The 21,171-nt window shown below is 49.0% G+C and overlaps 1 protein-coding gene across 1 annotated transcript in view; it reads left to right on the forward strand.

Annotated features, from left to right (window-relative positions):
- Positions 1-20,297: 20,297 nt before the first annotated feature.
- LOC119390726 (protein obstructor-E) overlaps positions 20,298-21,171 on the forward strand; it is a 45,311-nt gene continuing 44,437 nt past the window's right edge. Inside the window, exon 1 of the mRNA XM_037658417.2 lies at positions 20,298-20,480. Coding sequence (XP_037514345.1) covers positions 20,429-20,480 — 52 coding nt within the window. The 5' untranslated portion in view covers positions 20,298-20,428. The remainder of the gene's footprint in view (positions 20,481-21,171) is intronic.

Genomic DNA, 21,171 nt, shown 5'->3' on the forward strand with positions numbered 1-21,171 from the left:
GGGCGAGCTCTGCATAGTTTGATACAAACTCCCGATAATAGCCAGTAAGGCCTAGAAAAGCTCGGAGTTCTTTCTTAGTGTCCGGCCGCTTGGCAGACGCAATTTTCTGCGATGTTTCGTTCACTGGCTGTAACATGCCTTGTCCTACAACGTGACCAAGGAAACTTGTCGTCAGGAATCCTATCTCACTTTTCTTGGGCTTTACAGTGAGATTGGCGGCTCGTACGCGCTAGAATATTTGAAGTAAAGTCGCCAGATGTTCCTCCCATGTTTTGGTGGCGACGAGAACATCGTCAAAATAGCAGTATACGTGAGGGATGGCGCCAACAACCTCTCTCATCAGCCGATTAAATACGGCGGGTGCAGTCTTAATGCCGAACGGCATGAATCGGAACTGGTACAAGCCCGAATCGCATGCGAATGCTGTAAACTCTTTGGATGCGCTCGACATCGGCACCTGCCAGTATCCTTTCATAAAGTCGAATTTCGAAAAATACTGACGTCCCGTGAGTTGTGCAAACATCATATCGGGTCGCGATATCGGCTCCGAATCCGGTACGACTACACTATTCAGCTGTCGAAAGTCAATGCACAGGCGCATCGTACCGTCCTTTTTCTTACCGACAACAATCGGTGCCTGATAAGCAGATGTTGATTTTTCAATGACGCCTAAGCGCAACATCTCTTGGATCTCTTTTCCCACGGCTTCTTTAACTGCGAATGGCATCGGATATTGCTTGACATGGATGGCTATATCCGTCGTTAGCTTGAGGCGGCACTGTAGCACATCGGTTTTTCCTGGCAAATCAGAGACTATGTCTTGATATGTTTCAAGCAACTCCTCTACTTGTTTCCGCTGGTCTTTAGTAAGGTTAGAGCCTACAGTCACGTCTCGCCAATTCTGCGTTTGCACGAGTGGGGCATGAAGTCAATAATCCGCGTTGCCCGTTTCCATTTGGGTGATTGACGTCACAGCAGCAGCTGTCGTCGTGGACGTGTCAGTGGCCTTCCGCAGCTCATACCTTTTGAGCATGTTGATGTGGAAGACATTGGTTCTGTGACCAAGGTCGACAGCATAATCCAATGGGCGCTTCTTGTCTATCACAGTTAAAGGGCCCTTCCATGTGAGGATCAGTTTGTTGTGTTCGCGGGCAGCAGCACGAGAACTTTGTCCCCCACGCATAAGTCCCGTTTCTTCGCCTTGCGATCATAATATCTCTTCTGGCGAACGTGTGCCTTCGCAAGGTCCTGAGACACCATTTCGCAGGTTTGTTGGAGTCGTTCCCGCAATTCTACGATATATTCGTAGGCCGACTTGGTCACGTCATCCAGCTTTGGGTTCGTCCACAGGTCTCTCAAAATCGTCATGGGACCACGAACGTACTGGCCGTAGAGTACTGGAACGTACTGGCCGTAGAGAACGGCGAGTACCCAGTACTCTTTTGTGGCACCTCTCGATAAGCGAAGAGAAGGGGCCCGAGGTAGCGGTCCCAATTCTTCGGGCACTCCTGACACATTCGTCGGAGCATGCGTTTCAACGTGCCGTTGAATCGCTCCACCAACCCATTGGCCATCGGATGATATGGGGTTGTCGGTAATTGCCTAATTGATAGTAGTCGGCTGAACTCCTTCATTACCGACGACATGAAGCTTGTCCCGCGGTCACTTACTATTTCGCGCGGTAATCCCACTCGAGATAGCATTTCCATTAGTCCTTCTGCCACGATCTTGCTTTCAATTGAAGGCAGTGCGATGGCGTCTGGATACCTCGTCGCAAAGTCCACCATGGTTAGGATGTACCTGTTGCCCTTGGACGAGGTCGGAGACAAAGGGCCGACGATGTCGATGCCCACGCGAGAAAACGGGGTCTAATGACTGGCATGGTACCAAGCGGAGCTCGACCGACTAAATGGCGCGGGACAGTCCGCTGACAGATGTCACAGGACTTCACAAACCTCTTGGTTTCCGATTGAACTCCTGGCCAGTAAAATTCGGCAAGGATGCGGTCAGTTGTTCGGGAGATCCCTTGATGACCGGCGAGGGTTCCTTCGTGGGCGAGCTTGAGCACCGTCTCTCGCAGCTGTCTCGGCACAACCAGTTGCTCGAGTTCCTTCTCCGACAGTAGCTTGTGCTTCCGATATAATATTCCATCGGCAAGAAAGTAGCGTGTTTCCCGATTATTTACAATGACCTTTTCGATGCGAAGTATCTTAAGGCGGAGCTCAATCCGGTGGTGGTGGTGGTGGTGTGCGGCGTGACCACACTTACTGCGCATGCGCATACCCTCTCCACACGCCTCCTCTCCACTCACCCTCTACCCTTCCCCTCTCCACTTTCCCTCTCCCCTCCCCCTTTCCACTCTTCCTCTGAAACGCGGGCTAGACATGCCAAAATTCTCTCCTGCGCAACGCCGCGATGAGGTCGAGCGCATGCGCGTCCCCTCCCCTTCTCTCTCCTCTCCTACGCTGCCCCCCTCTCGCCCGCCTGTCGACCGCGTTCCCCGCTCGCCCTGTGAGAATTAACGGCCAGTCTAGATGGAAGATACGACGCGCGTAGCGTCCCTCTTCGCGTTCCATGACGCGAGGTCGGTAGCATGCCCAACGAACGCCAACGGAACGCGATCGTGCAAGTGCTCCGGCTTCGCATCGCCTCATGGTCCCCTTTAGCGGGAGATGGTGTAATTTTTTTACCAACGCTTTCGTAACAACGCCGTAATGACGGGTCACTTCTTTGGTATTCCTCGAGAGTCGTTTTATCCATGGTTGTGACAGTGGCTTTAAGAACAGGTAGACAGGATGTGGTGCGTGTCCCTTCTGCTGCTGCAGCGCTGTCAACCAGTGGATCTTGATCTTCGGTTCCACGAGGCGTGGAAGTTGTCTCTTCGGCCGCTGGTAGGTACCGTGAACCCTTCCCGACATCACCTTGCTTATCGTCCGCGATACTGTGCACGGGCGAGTTAGCGGGCTCGGTGACGACCTCCGGTCCGCTATCATGCTGACTCCCACGACGCTGCTGAGAATTGTGCGAATATCCCTGCTCTGCAGACCGGACACCTTCGATGTTGCCTAACACGACATCATACAGCGGGTTCTTCATGCATTTAGCTCGCACGATAGCGGTAAAGAACGGCGTGTCCAGATAGACTATTGCCTCTGGCAAGTAGTGCACGGTTCTATCGAGCAAGAAAACAGGGCTTGTGGTACCCGCAAACTTTTCTTCCGGGACAAGTCTTTCTCGTACTACTACGGTGTTGCATCCCGTATCTCGAAGAACAGATACTGTCTTGCCCTCGAGCAATCCTTTCACCACAGGTAGAGTTCCGACGTCAGCCGCAGTTGGGGTAGGTGTCGACGTGGTATTCACGACTGGAATAGTCTCCCCATTCTGAAGCACGACGTACCCATCCTCTGGTTTCTCCGGTACAGCAGTGCCGCCTACTTCTTTGGGCGACAACGTGCATGACGCCAGCCGCCTTTCCTGGGTTCTAGTTGCCTCCGCAGATGAACCGTTCTTGCCACTCGACCAGCCTGTTGCTGACTGGTTATTTCTCGTCCGAGACCAACATTCAGACGCTCGGTGTCCTGACTTATTGCACAGGAAACACAGACTCTGGCTCTTGAACTGCCGCTTCGCGGTCTCTGTTTTACGAGCATCTGCTGAGCTCTCCTTCATTAGCTTGTCCTTCCCCAAACTGAACAGATCTTGAGCTTCTAGAAAGCAATCAGCGTTCTGTGCTAACGAGTTCAACTTCTTGCAATTCCGCTCCTTCAGAAATACCCTGTTACGAGCGGGGACGTTGGCCGACGCGGACTCGGGGGGGTAGCGTGGAGCTGAGCGGCGGGAGTCGTACCGCAGGCCCAGGGATGTCCAGAACAGCACGAAGCCGAGGCAGAGAGACCGGCGTTGAGGAAAACTTAACAGACGTTTATTTACATCATACAGGACAGGATCGTTAGAACGACATCTAGTCCGACCGATCCGTCCCGAGCAGACGCTCTGCTGCTCCTTAAATACGCTTCATTCCCAAGATAGGGAAACTCCTTAATTGGAAATGTCCAATCCCAAACGTGCATGCCTTTGAAGCTGCATAACTAGCAAACGTCCAATCACAAACATGCATGCCTTTGGAGGGTCCGTCTCTTCGACACATAGGTCACCGCCCCCAGGATAACAATGCCAGGGACCACTGCACTCTCACTCTCCACGTCCGACCAGTTCGGAAGAAAGGGGGGGCACTGTCACTTCGGGGAAACGAAAATCCGTTTACGAACAAAGGCACCAGCTTTAACCAAAACAAGCTCGTTGCAAACACGTGTTCCACAGAGGAGACCCGCGCGTAGCTGCCAGCTTCCCGCCGAAGCACTCAGTTCAGGGAAAAGACAGCAGGTGTAGGTGTCTAATCCGTTCTCCGAAGTAAGGGGGGGGGGAGTCCAAGAAGCAGGAAAGCTCGTTTGGAGACAGCTGGCCCAGGACCTTCGTATCTGCTTTGTAACAACCCTAAGAGTGGGAGAGCATCCCTTCATGAACTGTTCTGCAATCATTACGTCGCGAAGAGCGCCACATTTGCAAGTTCCATCCAACGCTCAAAATGACCTGCTATGCGAGAAGCATACTGCAGACCCGTCTCCTTGCCCTCTGGTCTCGCCTTACGAAATTTCTCGCGGTATCCTTCAGCGGTATACCGGAATCTTAACAGCAGTGTTGTCTTCACCTGATCATAGTCAGAGGCGGAAGCTGAGTCAAGTCGACTAATGACGGATAAAGCCTCCCCCGTCAGGCACAAGCTGAGCGATAAGGCCCATTTGCTCCGAGGCCACTCCTTAGACACCGCGACGCTCTCAAAACGCTGCAGATATGCGTCGAGGTCATCTCGCATCTCGTTGAAGGGTGGCAACAGCTTGCGCGGGCTACAGCTATCCATTACAGCTGGTGACGCTGCGTCGTCACTCGCCGGCCGGCCACTTTCTCCCGCGTTCGAACTAGTCGCCTGCTCTTGTAGCTTCAGCTTCAGCTGTAGAACGCGCTCCTCGGCTTGTAGCCGTCTCTCCTCCAGTTCTATCTTCTCTCGCTGCTCGTTGCGGACTTGCACGCGAAGGTCCCTTTCAATAACGCGCTCCGCATCAACCCATTCCTGTAGTGCGGAACCTGTTAGACCCTTGTCCTTTCCGATCGCGTGTAGCCTCTCTATATCCATTGGTGCGCCTCGCCCATCTGGCACTCGGCAAGATGGTAAAGCCCATCCTGGCAGGCTCGCCAAAATTGTGGGGGTCTGAATGTGGGCGCAGTTTGGCCAGATGAACGACGTACGCTCCAAGAGACACAGGGAAGTTTAATATGACACGAACCAGGACGTGAGACCAAACATGTACACAACGAACATAAATATATCCTATATAGCCTATTTACAGCCCTCAGTCACGCGCACTCACAGTCTGCGGGCGTCGGTCTTGTGGTGCGGCGGCGGGTCCGAAGAAATCGACGCAGTCGGGCTTGCGGCGAACCTTGGCACGGCCACGGCAGCACGTCAGCATGGTGACGTAGCCAGGGTGTCGGAACAGCGCCGGTCGTGGCCCCGGCTCAAGAACAGCCCTGGAGGCACCCTGAATAGCATCAGGCGAGGCTCCCAGGTTGGAGACGAGCACCGGGGCGTGGCCCAGGCTCCTGGAGGGCACCCGGGTGTGGACCCGGTAGGAAGATCTGCCCAGGACGAAGCCCGAGCCATGGACGGTAGGCCGGTCACAGGAGCCGGGGCGAGGCCCAGCTCAGGAGGCCGCGACGATGGCGAAGCCGGAACGGAGCCAGAACTTCATGCGCTCTCGTCGAGTTCGTCCTCAGTCTTCGCAGGCCAGCCCCTTCTTCCTCGTCGCTCGAGCTGCGTTCCCGTGGCCCGCGCACCACGCGCGCCTTTCTTCATCGGCCCCGCACGCCGATCATCATCACGGGGAGCCCGCGCACTTCAAATTCGGCACCGCACGCCGAGCACCACACGACGCCGACGCTCGTTCACCGTCCTCTTACCAGAGTATTCTTTAACAACTCGAATGACACGCTCTGCTAGTCCGTTAGTTGATGGATGGTAAGGGGCTGTAAACTTCAGGGTAATGTTTCTTTCTTTTGCCCACCTTGCGAATGCCTTTCTCTTGAATGCGGGTCCATTATCGGATACAACACATTTCACTGCTTTAATAATGTCTCTGCTCAAGAGCGATATGACAGCAGCAGCATTTTCTTTTCTTGGCTTGGCTGCTAGCATCCTTGAGCATTCATCAATGCACACCAAAAAGGATTGCGTTTTCTTCACTCCTTCAATTTTTTTCTTCACTTTTTTCTTGGGGGTCGTTGGCTCGTCGTCGTGGTCGTGCAAGCAAGCGAGCTGCGTGCGCTTAGTTCTTTCACGCCTCCAACTGCTGGTGCCAGCAGAATTGCATACATTGATTACATTTCTGTCGATGGCGCTGTTCTCACCTCCGCGGTGCTATCCGTCGGCGATAACAACTTAGTGTGCCAATGCGTGCACCAACGACGAAGTTTAGGAGTTGTTGGAAGGGGGGGTCATTTTCTTGGACGATCGCTGTCTTGGGTACTTTCACTTCTACGAGGTGTTCGGCCGTCTAATAAGAGCCAGGGCGGTCCGACACTATGCCAACAGTGCTATGTTATCGCTTGGGGAAGCTGACGCGTCCGGTGACAATCTCGCGAAAGTATCGCAAAAGTGATCATTTGACAGGTTTAGGCCGTGGTGTCGCTAAACTTGTTAAAGGGATATGACACTGCAGTTGCCCGAAAAGCTTTTCATGCTTATCCGAAATTAGTAAACGCTCCAGGAAACGTTGCACGGTTTTTTAAAGCGTATGAATTGAAATAAAATTATCTGCACTTCACCACTACTAGTTTTTTCCTTGTTTTTTGTTTTTTGGTTCATGCATTTCTCAGCTCTTACGTTTATTTCTGACGGCCAATTCAAAAACAGATCGCTAGGGTTCTACTGCATACGTTTCAATTGAAAGTGTAGTTTGGTGCATTTCAAACACAACGCGTTGTTTTTGCTATTGGGATGAACTAGTCAATGGAATTTTCTAGAAATAATTTTTCGGTTGTGTATGCATGTTCACCAGGCTAATGCTGTGTAAAGCCCCTTGATCTAGGAAAGTAATGACACTCTCCTCCACGCGCCCGTTTCCTCCTCGATTCTCCTCGCCCCCCACATGCGTGCGCTGCACACGGCACCATTTTTCGCCGCGGCTCCCGCGGACGCACCGAAGAAGTCAATGGAGGCGCGTGATTTCGAGCCACTTGCGCGCCTCGGCGGTGCAGAAAACTTTGAAAAATGGTGATAAGAAGATCGAAAACACTGAAATGAACGCTTATTAAAAGATTAGTTTCTTGCGAAAGCCGTGTAAATGGGGCATGCTAATTTAAAAGGAGCTTTATGTAGCGTTCCATCATATGCAGACGTTTTTTCTGCCACATGATAACATGCTTTACATTTGCATCTGATAAAGTTTAGCTTGCGTCATGTCCGCCTGTGTCTGGATGTTTTGTTTCTTTCCTGTACGCACATGTGCAACACAGATACTTACAGCGTCGCTTCTTGTAATGACTTGCCGGATAATACATTGTCCATCGATGTGTTATCCTGACGTGAAATTAGATTTGCGCGGTGATCTCAAAATCAAACAAGACGCTTGCGCAGTGTCAGTACGATCAAGCGGCGCCAACAGTAACTCACCTACCGCAATAACAGAAGCGCCTGAAAAATATTTTTCAGAATAGTTTTTTGACGTTGGTGTCAAAGAAACTAGCACTCAGTGTTACCTGTGAGAAGAGACATTCCGTACCTTGAGGATAGGTAAACGCCTCTAGTAACGCATTATGACAGTTCACACGAAAATGCCGTTACAATATGCAGTAGCACAGCTGCAATTGTGATTTTTATTAGGCAAAAAAATTATCAGAGCCAGAATCAGAGTGCAATATCAGCAGAATATTTTATTTTCATGCTCGCGCAACTCGTTGCTGATACGTAACCAAAAGAACATCGCATCATATTCCGCACCAGAATAATTAATAGTGCGTAAGCGTGTTATGAAGTAGTAATGTTTCGAAAAAGAGAATGTCAAGAAAACAGAAAAGTGGTAACAGTATGTCAGTGCACAAATATGCACCGTTTTACACGTGACACAGAAGTTTCACTGCGACAAAAGGTGGCCAGCAGAGGATATCTCGCTCTATCAGCTTGTTCTTTACAAACAGCGGCTCTATATTCTCGGAAGTGACTGTGCAGAAGAGGTAGCACGTTTTCTCTTGAGCCGAGCCACTTTTTGCAAAGAATATTCCATGCGATATTCGTGTAATTGAGATTGGCTGCGCATTCACAGTCAAGCCACTTTTTATGAGCTCTACAGTCGGATACAGCCCAAAAAGCCCTTATAAAATAAAAGTATACACGCAGTGAGCATTGGTAGTCATGGTATCACGTGGCGCAAACAAGCGCGGTTTTCGATGGTCCATTCAAAGTATACAGCCTAATAAGGGAAACTGCAGTGCCTTTACGTTAAGCATAGGCACTCATCAGGTGAATCGTCATATAGCAGACAACACCATAATCAATACCGCTGTCACGAGGGACTTTTGATCGCAACCAGTGCCGACCCGGTTTATGCTGGATCCGGAGCAGACGCTGCTACACGGTCACTTTAATGGCAATCGGGATTGATCGGGATCGAGTCCATCGCGATACACTCATCGCCATCTGGCTCCCAGATTGCGATTTCACTTACGTTTGCGCCAGACTCGATCCGGATTAATTTGTACCGTATAGTAGCGATGATTGTTGATCGCGATCAAGAAATTCGATCGGGATGGACTCTGATCGTGATGAAAAGTGCCCGTGTGACGCCAGTACAACAGATAATCTAGTTTCTTATTCGTGAACGGACAGCGGGTCAATGCAGGCGTGACTAAGACAAGAAATTTCGGCCGCCGAATGCTAGATAACGGCTCACTTTCGCTCCCTTCCGCTATCATGATCTTATCGTTTTTGTGATGCGCAGTGCTTCTTTTTCTTCTTTTTTCTTGCGCCGGATCGCATTTTTGTAAATATTTTTGTTTGTGAACTCCTCCCCCCACCCCCCTCGAGGAAAAGGAAACCAGCCCCAGTGAGGGTCATTCGTCCATTCCTTTGTTTTCTTCCACCCATCATTCACGTTAAGCGGATCCTAAGAATCACGATAAACGCGATCGAGAACCTGTATCATCACACGTTATTGTTCGCAGCGGAAAGCAGATTCTGTAGTTGCGCATTTCAGACTGCATAACTGCCGACACGCGAAGTGATGGAGCCTCAGCAGATATTCAGCATATTGAGAACCCCACTTTTATGCAACGCAAAAATAGCGAAGAAAGAAAAGAACGTTTATGAGCAGCCAGAAGAATATTTAATATGCAGCATTCGGCAATGATTTGACACGAGCTATAAGAAAGGCGCCTTACCTCGCAAAGAACACTGTTCTTTGTCGAAACAAAGTTATTTCGGCCGATGTTGTGCAGCCCCTGCGTCTTGCGCACGCTATCACGCTTACCTTGCGGTATCATATAAAGTGCATAACCATTTTTATGCTGTTTTTTTTGCAGTTATAGGCGCAACAGCACGGCAAGGCGCGAGCATACAACTTAAAAAAAGAAAGCGCGCGCAGCGTTCGCTACGCGGAGCCGCGGCGAAAAATGGCGCGAGCGAAAACGAAACATACCAGCAAAACGCAAGATCCACGCGTCTCTAAGAGCAACCGCGAAGGAGACCAATCGTCGCGCAGAAAAAGCGGCAGAGAACGGGAGCCCGCGAAAGGGGCGTGGAGGGAGAGAGCAGGACGCGTGCAGCGGCGGCGAGTACAATGAATAGCGGTACTTTCCCAAGATCAAGGGGCTTTAGTGCTGTGATGTTCACAAGGGTCACCTACTGTCAGCTCATGGGAGTCCAAAAGAACTTCCATTGAGTTTAGAGGTCCGCGATCGCAATCTGGTCGACAGAGGCCGTGGGTCATAGGAGCTTCATGGCAACTCTGTCAAACCGTTTTGTGGCTGAAGGCGGCCAAAAGCCTACTCAGTACCCATTGTCTCCACACGAATTGGAAGTATTTGGAGGTCAGTGAGGGCGGTTGTGCATTTCTGTAGCGTTTATGTTTTCTGTCATGCACGCATAATAATTCGTTTATAACCTGTCATCAGTTCCGCGAGTATAGTGCCCTGTTTCCGAGCACAGATGCAAGTTATGTTTTCATCCTGAGAACGCCCTTGCCGAAGGGGTGAAATGCTGAAATGCTTGTCTAGTCTACGTGCGTATACATGTATCTGCATGGTAAATAAATTTGATACATTTGAGCTCTTGGAGGCATGTACTGCATGTCCTTCATTGTTCGCAGTGTTTTGGGGAAGGAAAGCCTCAGCTGTGGTATTATCCGTCATGGTACTGAAATTGCAGCCCTGCATGCTACGTCATCGTACTTACATATGCGAGCTACCCAAAGTTCAAGTTAAAAACATTAAAACTAAACTCTTAGGCTTTGTAAGAAGGTACGGTGCAGGTTTGTTGCAACTGTAGTTCTACTTTTAAAAACTAGTTGCTGAGTTCGCAGGTTAGGCTGCATAGAACTTAAGTTGCAGATTCTTTGCAAACGCATATTTACTGCTAGTGTTCATTGGTAGGTATTTCTAAAAGAATTGAACTTGATCTGTGTGCCTTTCTTTAACTAAAAGGTTCCTGTAGTCTTTTCTGGGCACTACAGTGCTGCCCGAAGCATCTCAGAAGAGGAAGCGAAGCAGGCCACGAAGAACATCAGGCTTCGGTTGCCCCAGAAGACATCCTAGTTGACACGAGGACAGAATAGATTAACAGAGAGGTGATGTTTCATTTCCAAACTACCGTCTAAGCCTGCTGTTCTTGCCCAGCCATGTAAAAAGTGCATTTTTTTATTCACAGTGCATTTAAGGATATAGTAACGCGACAGCGTTACAGAGCACTTTTCGTAGAAATTTCGACGTCGGCGTCGGTGTCGGTGTCTTTGGTTGTGAGCGAAAAATCACCGTTATCCGTGAGCGAAAATTCGAGATAGATGCAAAGAAATAAAGGAAAAATATTCGGTTCGAGGGGGAATCGAACGCAGGGCTTCTGCGTGGCAACCAGGTGTTCTATCACAGGTACTACACCCGTGCTCGAAATTGCTGTTATCTAGTGTGAGGAGTGTTGTTTCCGCATTCAATATTGCGTGGCAGAAGCGTATCCTCGCACCAGGCGTCAATATATGTGAATTGCGCAAGGAGTGCTTGTTTTAAGGGCCCAACAAATGCAAAGCACGCAGGTAAAAATTATTATCATTATCAACAACAGCCTCAACAACCTGTGCAGCTGCGCCGGTGCGTGTTTTGTTTTACGGACGCGTGGTAGGTACCTCGCCAACTCGCAAGAGGAAGAATTATGTCGTAGTGGGCACTTCGCAACTGTACCTGCAGCAGGCATTCGAGGATAGTTTAAAGGGCCAATGTTACGCCCACAGACGTTCCTTTCCTTGCTGAACGGTTTAGTTGTCCACCGAGAAGCGAAGCCAGGCTGGCGATTAAGAAGGCGTTGCGAACAGGGTCGGATTACGCTATCGTGTTCTACCCTTCAAGGTGAAGCTCAAGCGTCATTCAAGTTTTTTGGATTTAAATTACAAACATCTACACTATTTTGATCCCGTTGTGCATCATGAAACGTTCATCACTGACCCAAATTCTAGCGGCAGTGCTGATCGATGTGAAATTGGAGGTAGGACCACGTAAAGTCCTATTTTTCAATAATGCACTGCGCATGCTTCCTTGCCCTAGCGTAAAAGTCGGGAAACATCTCTTGATCTCGGAGGCTTTCGTTCTGGCTACACCGGTCGCACCGGCCCTTAACAAGATGGCAATGGGCAGCAAAAGGAAGCGTAAAAGGCGGATTACACCAAGATCCACCTGCCAAAGCACACCAGCCCGGTTCTTACCAAAACACATCAGCCAGTTTCTTATCAAACACACCAGCCCAGTTCATATCGTAAAACAGGTGGTATATGCCTGACCCACCAGACCCGCAAAAAAACGCGTCTTAATTACTGCTCTGATGTAAACGGAAAAAACACGTCAGAAACAGGGTGGTGTATCTCTCGACTGGGAATTCATTTCAAATTGAGGGCATAAGTACTACGCTACAGCTAAATATAATAATCAGTGTCCCCCTATGCCAGTGGTTCTAAGCCACGGAAGGTTCGGGGACCCCTTGTGAACTGGTGAAAGTGATGAGGGACGCCTTGCAGTGAGGCCAGACCAAAGTTGTGTGTGTATGGCGGGGGGAGGGGGGGGAGGCTATAAATTAACAGAACATGCAGAGTGAAACGGGCGCCTTTTATTTCTATATGGCAAATAATGGTGAAACTAAAGTGTCATGCGAAACTGGATCTCAACAGCTTGTCAATGGGTTGCGCGGCATGCAGACAGATTCGCGCTGTTTTTAGCTGTGTTTTTTCGTCAAATATGCAAGACCAGAAAAACTATGGTCGCGTGCATATGTCGTAGAAAACTGCGACATAAGCTTTACAACCATCTCATGGAGAAGGGGAAACGGAACTCAGCTCCGCCGCAATGCAATGCGGCTATGCAGCAAAGCATACCAAAAATCAGAAAGGGCTGCTGTCACGGGACATATTGTGCCTCCAAAAAACGCGTTTTTTTGGTTGTTTTTCTTTTAGGATGGCTTTCTCGGGATCCAAAAAATAGTTTCGTGGACCCCAGGGGGTCCACGGACCCCAATTTGAGAACCACTCCCTTATGCTTTCCTTGGTCTAATTGCCGGTTGGATTCATTTGGTAGTGCCTAGCTAACAAAGAAACAAGCCCTCGAAAAAATTTCCCTTCCGTCGTTGATTCAAAGCGAGGGCGTCATCCCTGCCGACTTCATGCCTTAGGTTAGCATGCGAGGGTTTATTGGTCGGCTGCCACCTCCTGCAAATTAACGTGCCACAGACGCTCTCTGGCACTATGAGTGCTCCGCACTCGCCCTACGAGCGGCGGTGGCTAACATTCACATGGATTACACGTATCCCAATGAAATGCCCAAGGAGGCGGACAGTGGAGCGCCTTCCGTCGTAGCTTAATTGATAAAGCGCCAGACACGTAATTCGAAGTTGTGGGTTCGGATCCTACCAACGGAAAGGGTGATTTTCTGTCCTCTTTAAATGATTTAAAATTAACCGCAACCACCGCACTCAACTCCAGGCCGTCCAGAAGGCCCACGACATCGCGGCGGGACTTTGCCTTCCAGTCCCATTCTGCGCGGAGCCACCGACTTGATCTGGGTGGTCCTTCGGGTCCCCTAGATCTCAGTTCCTCGGTACTCAAATAAAGTTCTTGTCATGTGGTGTCATAATTACTACACTACAGTTAAACACGTCAATTAAAGTCCCGTATGCTTTCCTTGGCCTAATTGTCTGTCGGACTCCTTTGGTTGCCTGCTTTGTTGTAACACCGTCTCAATCAGGTGGTGTGCTCATAAACTACATTGCTAAAGGTTTCATTCCAGCTGACCGCAATTATTATTAAAGCTATAGACTAGTATAGGAAATGGCCCGCCACGGTGGTCTAGTGGTTATGGCACTCGACTGTTGACCCAAAGGTCGCGGGATCGGATCCCAGCCGCGGCGGCTGCATTTTCGGTGGAGGCGAAAATGTTTGAGGCCCATGTACTTAGATTTAGGTGCACGTTAAAGAGCCCCAGGTGGTCGTAATTTTCGGAGCCCTCCACTACGGCGTCTCGCATAATCATAGCGTGGTTTTGGGACGTTAAACCGCAGATATTATTATTAGTATAGAGAATGGGCAAATATAAGTGTAGGCACTTTTGTACGGCAGATTGAGTACGTGTTACCTAGGCCTATAGTTCAGATGTACAGTCGAGCGCGATATAAAGGTTATCGCGCGAGCGTCGACCGGCCTAGCGTCTGAGGGGCCTAGCGGCACGTTTCAGAACAATGAGAATCAAGATTACGCATTCTTCTCGCCATCGTTGGCTGCCTCACGGTACAACAATGGACCCTACCACGAAACCTGCATCCTTTCTCTCTATTTTAAGCTTTCCATTCGTTGCGATCAAGTGTATTTTTCGTTGGCTCTTATCTCGGCGGATGATAACAAAATTCTTGTGAAAGATCTGGCAAAGCTGGTGCTTGGCACTGCATCGTTTGAACGTTTTCCTAATTTGAACAAAATATATCGCATTGTGATACCAAAAAAAAAGAAAAAAAAAAGAAAGGAAAATGTGCCTTCCTCAGACGCGAGTGATCGCAGCTTACGCAACAGCAAAAAGTAAAGCTGGCCCGGTAACTCCCTCTGCTCGAAAGAGGATTCTGGGCCGTGGCGCTGTTGTAGTTCTTGGTCGACGCTCGCGCAATAACCTTCATATCGCGCAAGACTGTACCTGCATTTATATTAGCCCGTTCTCCTCGAGCAAGAATGACCTTGATTAGGCTACATAGCTGAACAGTATTTCCGTGGACATTTAGGATTCTTTGAACATTGATCTTCCAGTGGATATTCAACATTGCGTCAACACTGTTTCAATGTCCTTTCAATGCGGCCAGTGAACTACTGATTTGAGGCATACGTATCTGCATAATGCAACAAAGGCCGCAGGACAAGGCAAACGAAACAGGCGGAACGCACTGCTGTATTTCAACTGGGAATTTAGTTATAGACAAAACATACAAGTCAGATTATGCGCAGAAACCAGCGGAGCAAATCAAAAGTTCACTCTGATTGCGCTCCAACATGCAGTTTATGTTGTTATTTATTTGAAGAAAACGCTTTTTGTACGTGTAAAGTCGCATAATAATGCAGCACCAATGCATATCTTCGCTGTCTTTTCGAAAGCATTTTTTTTTAAACTGGTGCCTTCGTCAGAATTTGTTCCAACTGAATGTGACGGAAAGTGATTGACTAGAATCAGTAAATATTAATACGCGTTGTAGACTAATACTGCGAACATTTTCGCAATTAGGCAATTTTTCATTTTAAATCTTCGTGCAGATATTTCCCACCTGTCGGAATAAATTAGCTATCAAAAATAATTGAACTACATAGAACGGGTGATACCACCTGCGGCTGGTAACACCTAAAAAAAAAGCGGGATAGAGAGTCCTGATCACACAGCTGATCAAAGCACACCCAAATGATAATACATAACTATATGAAAAATATTCACTGTACATTAGTGATCAATTTTCATCGACCAACAGTGTAGTGGCTATCGTAAAAAAGCAGGAACATGTGAGGCGAGCTCAACTTGACTTCAGTGACTTTTGCACTTAGCATCAAATGAAACCTAATTCAAGGCTTCATCTAAATATTCATCAAAGATAACCACTCCCAATGGTTGGGGTGATTGGTTGGTGTCGCTGGTTGGGGTGATTTGTCGCGCTTCAGCGGTGCAAACTTGTAAAGAGAGAACCACTCGGGCGTTTGTTTTGTTTCTTTAATAAACGAAGCCTACACGACTTATATAAAGGGAAAAGTAGGACCACCTTCACAGCGCTTATCCGCGGTGTTTGGAGCGATAAAAATGTTCGCTCAGGCGCGACGTGGACCACTCATAAGGAGACGCGATTACGTGACAGCGATTCATCAGTTGACTGAGACAAAGGTTCCAGTGACAAAGAAGTGCATTCGAGGATAGCCACCTGCGGCGTTAACGTGCGCTTCCGTTGCTCCTCTGATATACGACGCATTTTGGAGTCTCCCCTTCGAGTGAGGTGAGGGAGAGTGTTGCGAGGCGCGGCCAACGCCAGCGGTCTTTTTGTATGGACTCGTGCGACCAAAGGCGCTCGCCGTCTCCTCAACGCTATGCCGGTTTCCCTTAGCTCCGCGAAGTAAACAGAATTCACTCTGCTTCACTCATAATGTTCACTTTCTCTTTAGGGCTCACTCGGACTCAAGTTCACAAAAAAATGCCAGGCCTACGCGGAAAGCGCAGCACAGTCACAGCGAAAGCTGGAACAGGGGCACTTCTAGAGCCCGTTATAAACTCTCTTGTGGCTACTAATACAAGTACACCAGCAAGGTACCCACTACACCACAAATCATAATTTTTGTGAAGTTGGGAAGCACCCACCACGACATTATTCGTCATTCTGCGGAGAAACGAGGTACCGCCTGTAAGGCATTATGTGCACTTTGTTGATGCGACGGTTGATGACGATGAAGAATTATGGATGAGCCCTTTGTAATGGGTTGGAAGCTTTAAACGACCCACTAGTTACGTAATTCGCATTGTGTGACGCCCGGTCGTTATTTAACTCTCCCACCACGCTTTATAACATACGCTAACGTGAGAAAGAGATAGAAAGCGGGAATTAACTGTATTGAGACCCTGAGGAAATGGATCGTGAGAGCCTTATGGGCTTCCTTGGCAACCAATAGAAGTGCGCTTGCGAGGAACCCACTACGCTATAAATCGTCATAATTTTTGTGAATTAGGGAAGCAGCCACTATGCAATTTTTCGTCATTCTGCGCAGAACTGTGGTACCCGCTAAACACCTCTAATTCATTATGTGCACTCTGTTGATGCTGTGGCTGATGACGATGAAGAATTATGGCAGAGCTCTTTGTAATGGGTTGGAAACATTCAACAACCCACTCGTTGCGCAATTCGCATTGTGTGATGCCTGGTTACAGAATTCGCGTTGTGTGACGCCTCGTTGCTATTTTACTCTTCTATCAGACTAGATTACATATGTTAATGTGGTTCCCTCCCGACATGAAGCCTGTCTTTTTGCAAAGCACTTTCAAGAAGCGGCATGGCTCTGGGGTAGAATACTGGGCTCCCATGCAGCGGGCCAAGGTTCGAACCTCGTTCCATCCCGGATATTTCCTCTTATTTACTTTTTTTTTTTCTTATTTCGCGCGATAGTAGTTACGGACACCGGCGGCGGCGGACAACTACGGTGCCAAAAACGGCCTTTGTTTGAAATACAGCTTAAAGCGAGCACATTTTTGCGCAGGCGGGGCTCAGGTTCAGCGTAATTATTACTCAACTGCGCTCACACCCACCGAAATAATAGTTCCTCTGGCTTACTCGGACACAAGCATACAAACATTATGCTTAGCAGGGACTGACGGGTCCGTCTGAGTGAACATGACTGAGTCGATTCATGACTGAGTCGATTCATTTTGACGGAAAGACAATAGTGGTCACACAGCACCTATGAAGAGCCAGTGGGCTTAACGGCTTTTAGTTTTTTTTTTTCTTGACGTGTTTCACAGTAGATGGTACTGCGTATACTACAGGCACGTCTTAAATAATGTCTTAAATGTGCAGAAGAATCGTTTCAGAGCAAGATGGGGCGAGCCCTGCACAAGAGACGGCATTCTACTTTGATGTGTCAGTATTGTACTGTTCTGTGAATATTTTGCCTGATAGGACGCCGCGGTAGCTCAACACGTAGGCTGTCGCGCTGCTTCGACTCGATTCCCGGCCACGACGGCCGCACGTGGCCGAAATGCAAGGAACACCCGCGTGCTTTGACTGAGGTGCACGTTCAAGAACGGTGGAAATTAATCCGCAGTCCCCGTGGTTTGGACATGTAAATCCCCCGCATTTTTATTATTGTTTGCACTGTAGTTGTAGCAAGCGCAATTCGGATACGTGGCCTTGTGACTTGAACTGTGACGTCGATAAACGATGCTTGGTATTCATCCGGCTGGCTCTACCACGTCGGTAGCAGCGTCGGCAGGGGTATTACGCGATCATCTAGAGTAGGGCGCTCATTTCTTCACTCGAACCTGACTGTAGAAGGATCTTTACAATGCAAACGAAATAATATTTGCCTGCGCCAAAATTAAGGACAAAAATATGGACAATCATGTTGACAATGTGCACAATAATATGGACAATAAATACGGACAATTGCGCCAATAAAATAGCTACAACGGAAAGTTACCAGTCAATAAAAAATGATTGGGTTAGCACACATAGATGGGAATGTAGCCGTATCGGGAGTGTTGTGTATAGAAAAGTTCTAGGTTCGAAGGTAGGAAAGGTGCTGGAACTGAATGGAAGAAATCAATGCTAGTAAAATTATGTAATACATCGTGCGGGTAGCCGCCGATTATATGAAAAGCAAATTTGATACGAGGAACATAGTGCGCAAGAGCATGTTAAAAACGAATATGAGGCTAGCTCTCAAATAACAGCACTGCAATAGTTAGGATACTCCTTCTAATATGAGGGGTGTTTTTCAAAGGCGACACGTAGCTGCTTCCGTCTTGTACGCTCGCTCGCTAAAGGAGCCTTTGCGCGCGGCATTCCGGATGACGCAAATAAGTTGGCAACGCTCACTAACGGGACATGGTAACCGGTCTGGGCCGAAGATTCTCACCGTTGGGAAGCCAGTTTTGCTATGCTTGCGTGTCTTGGGCAGACGCGCAAACCACGCAGCACGGCGCAGTTGGATATGTAATGCCGATTATGAGCACGCAGAAAGTGCTGGTGCTTCCCTCTTGAGTACCTCGCGGACATATCATCGCGTACCACACAGAAAGCTATATATACGCTTGAACAAAAACACTTTTCTTTTTCACGGAAACGGCCACGGACAGGAACAGACTTCCTGCGATTGGAGCAATTGAACGCAGCGATTTGTCTCACTTTAAAAGCATTTGATTCACTGTTGTGCTGATTTGTGAAGCACCCACCCTTCGGTAAAACAGCAGTGTCTTAGGTCCTTGAGGAGGGAAGAATAAGTAAGCCACCTTTCACGATACCGCTGCGTGAAGATGACAGGCATGCGCTTCAAATTAAAAGTGTTTAGGATGTCCAACATTCCGCTGTACTCAAGTAATTTGACGTCAAGCGGAATACCGGGCGTGACAGCGCATGCGCGTGCCTCAGCGATAACGCTCGATACGCCGGAAATCCATAGCCGCATCACGGGAAACGGGTGCCGTCCGTCTCGAATACGTCAAGTGGTCGTCATGCACTCGATAGCCCGTGCGTTTCGCTTGTATTTGCTTCAAGTTTGTGTCCTCAGGCTTCGACAACAAAGTTTTCATGACAATTCGGCGCCCTTCCTGAGAGTCATACACAAATGACCGTGCTCTTAACGAGTGTATCGGCAGAACACGACCAGCAATATGTTGAGGAATCGGGACGACGTCTGCCGGAATCTTATGGACATAATTAAGGGTTGACTTGTTCTTTTTATTCTGTAGAACTGGTGACACTTGATGCCGGCGTTTCGTTTGTCGCATTGTTCGGTTTAACGCAAGGCAAAATAGTTGAGCACGACAAACATGGCTTGACACTGTGTACTATGTTCCAGTTTGCCCACACGCAGATGCGAACATATTATATTTTTTACTTTGCGCATACATGCACACGGCAGGTGGCAACTACGCGGGTGTTAAAGGCACATTTTAGGCGTACGTATGCTGAAGATCATCTGCAAGCCTTCCTGAGCCATCCGGTACGCACTATCCGGCATTCCGCTACGCCTTTACATTTCGCCAAATACCAGAAAGATGAATGACAACCGCTGTTAACTGTTCACGGAAGTACAGGCCTCTCTTCCAAGCACAATTTGTGAGGAGCAACGTAATCACTGCACCTGAAGGGGTGGTGCCCGGTAGCCTTGACCGGTAGTGCAGGCGTTCAGGGCAATACGGCAGCGACGGCACGTGCGCATGCTTCACCTCATTGTATGGACAGATTCCGGTGAGACGCAAATGGTGCGGTTACAGCGAATTTCCGTCGGTGATCGAATTATATTCGTTTGTTCAGGCACCTTACTTTGTAACTCTGCCATTGCCATGGCTGATTCGGACGCTTGCATTGCATTTGCCATATTTGCATGAACACAATGGTCAGCTAAAAACCAGATTGTCACGTTTGCCAGGGTGTTATAGATGCCGCTCAGTTGAAGCGTGGCGCCACTTGCTCACGGGTGGAATAAACGCGGAATGTAGGGACATTGCGTTATGCGTCATCGTCGCGTTGTTCAGACACACCTGCGCTAACCACCCCACGCGCGCTTTCCGGGCGAGCGCATCCAAGGTGGCATTTGAAGAAGGACGGGGATGCGTGTTCCGTTGCCCAAAGGCCGTAGGCGTCCGCCGACGCGCTATCGCGTTGCCTGATCGCAGGCTACCGCCACGACAAACGCTAGCTGCTGCTTTCGGCGACTCCGCCGGTGGTTTGGCATTCCTGGGGAGCGGGAAAAACGAGCGTGTGGGGGCGAACGTGACCGGCCCCTCGAGGCGGCGCTGTCCTGGTTTTGAGGCTAAGTCGGAAAGTGAACCGGTATGAAAAGGCGGCCAACGGCGCAACGCTCAGTACATTTACGCTCAGACGCCCGCTGCCACTCGACCTGCCATGGGGATGCTCTCGCTGTTCTGCGCTCTGCTTGTCGCCTGCGCGCCCTACGGTGAGTGGCCGTCGCCATTGCCACCGCCGCCGTGGCATCTGCTGTTACCGGTGCGCCTAGAAAACGTTCGCCGCGGACAATCTCCTGCGATGTACATCATTTCAAGTTGAACACTTGTGGTAGCGACTACTGCGCGGAGTTGCATCTCACTATACTGGCTGGTTCGTCATCTGCTTGTCTGGTGGTGTACACCGAAGTGCCGCGGCTGTCAGGGGCGTACCCAGAAACTTTTAGTAGGGGGGGGGGGTTCAACCGCCCGTTATGCGTGCGTGTGTTTATGTGTGCATATATGTATATATATTTATATTTATATACAAATGCAAAATATAGAAATATGGGGGGGTGGGGGGAAGGGGGTAGTACCCCCCTCCCCCTGCCTGTGGAACTGGTGGCTGTGAATATCCAAAGTCAAGGTTAGGGCTAACAGATGGGTACGAAAACGTGGGTCTATGGCACTTGTGTTTTAACGCCTTCTAGATAGCTGGCTCTGGATACACGTCATGGTTAGAAGCACTGGTGAGTAGGCATCGCGACAAATATTTTGAGCTGCCTCTTCCCTAGAGACTACAGACGAGAAGAAGGGTTGTCTGGGATTTGTAACACTGCAATGAACTGTGGCATAAGAAGAAGGCTACCGCATCGGTTAAGAATATGTGAGGTAGGTTGCATACAATAACTAAAAAAAAACAGT

Source organism: Rhipicephalus sanguineus, chromosome 1 (assembly GCF_013339695.2).
Source record: "Rhipicephalus sanguineus isolate Rsan-2018 chromosome 1, BIME_Rsan_1.4, whole genome shotgun sequence".
Classification (NCBI taxonomy): domain Eukaryota; kingdom Metazoa; phylum Arthropoda; class Arachnida; order Ixodida; family Ixodidae; genus Rhipicephalus; species Rhipicephalus sanguineus.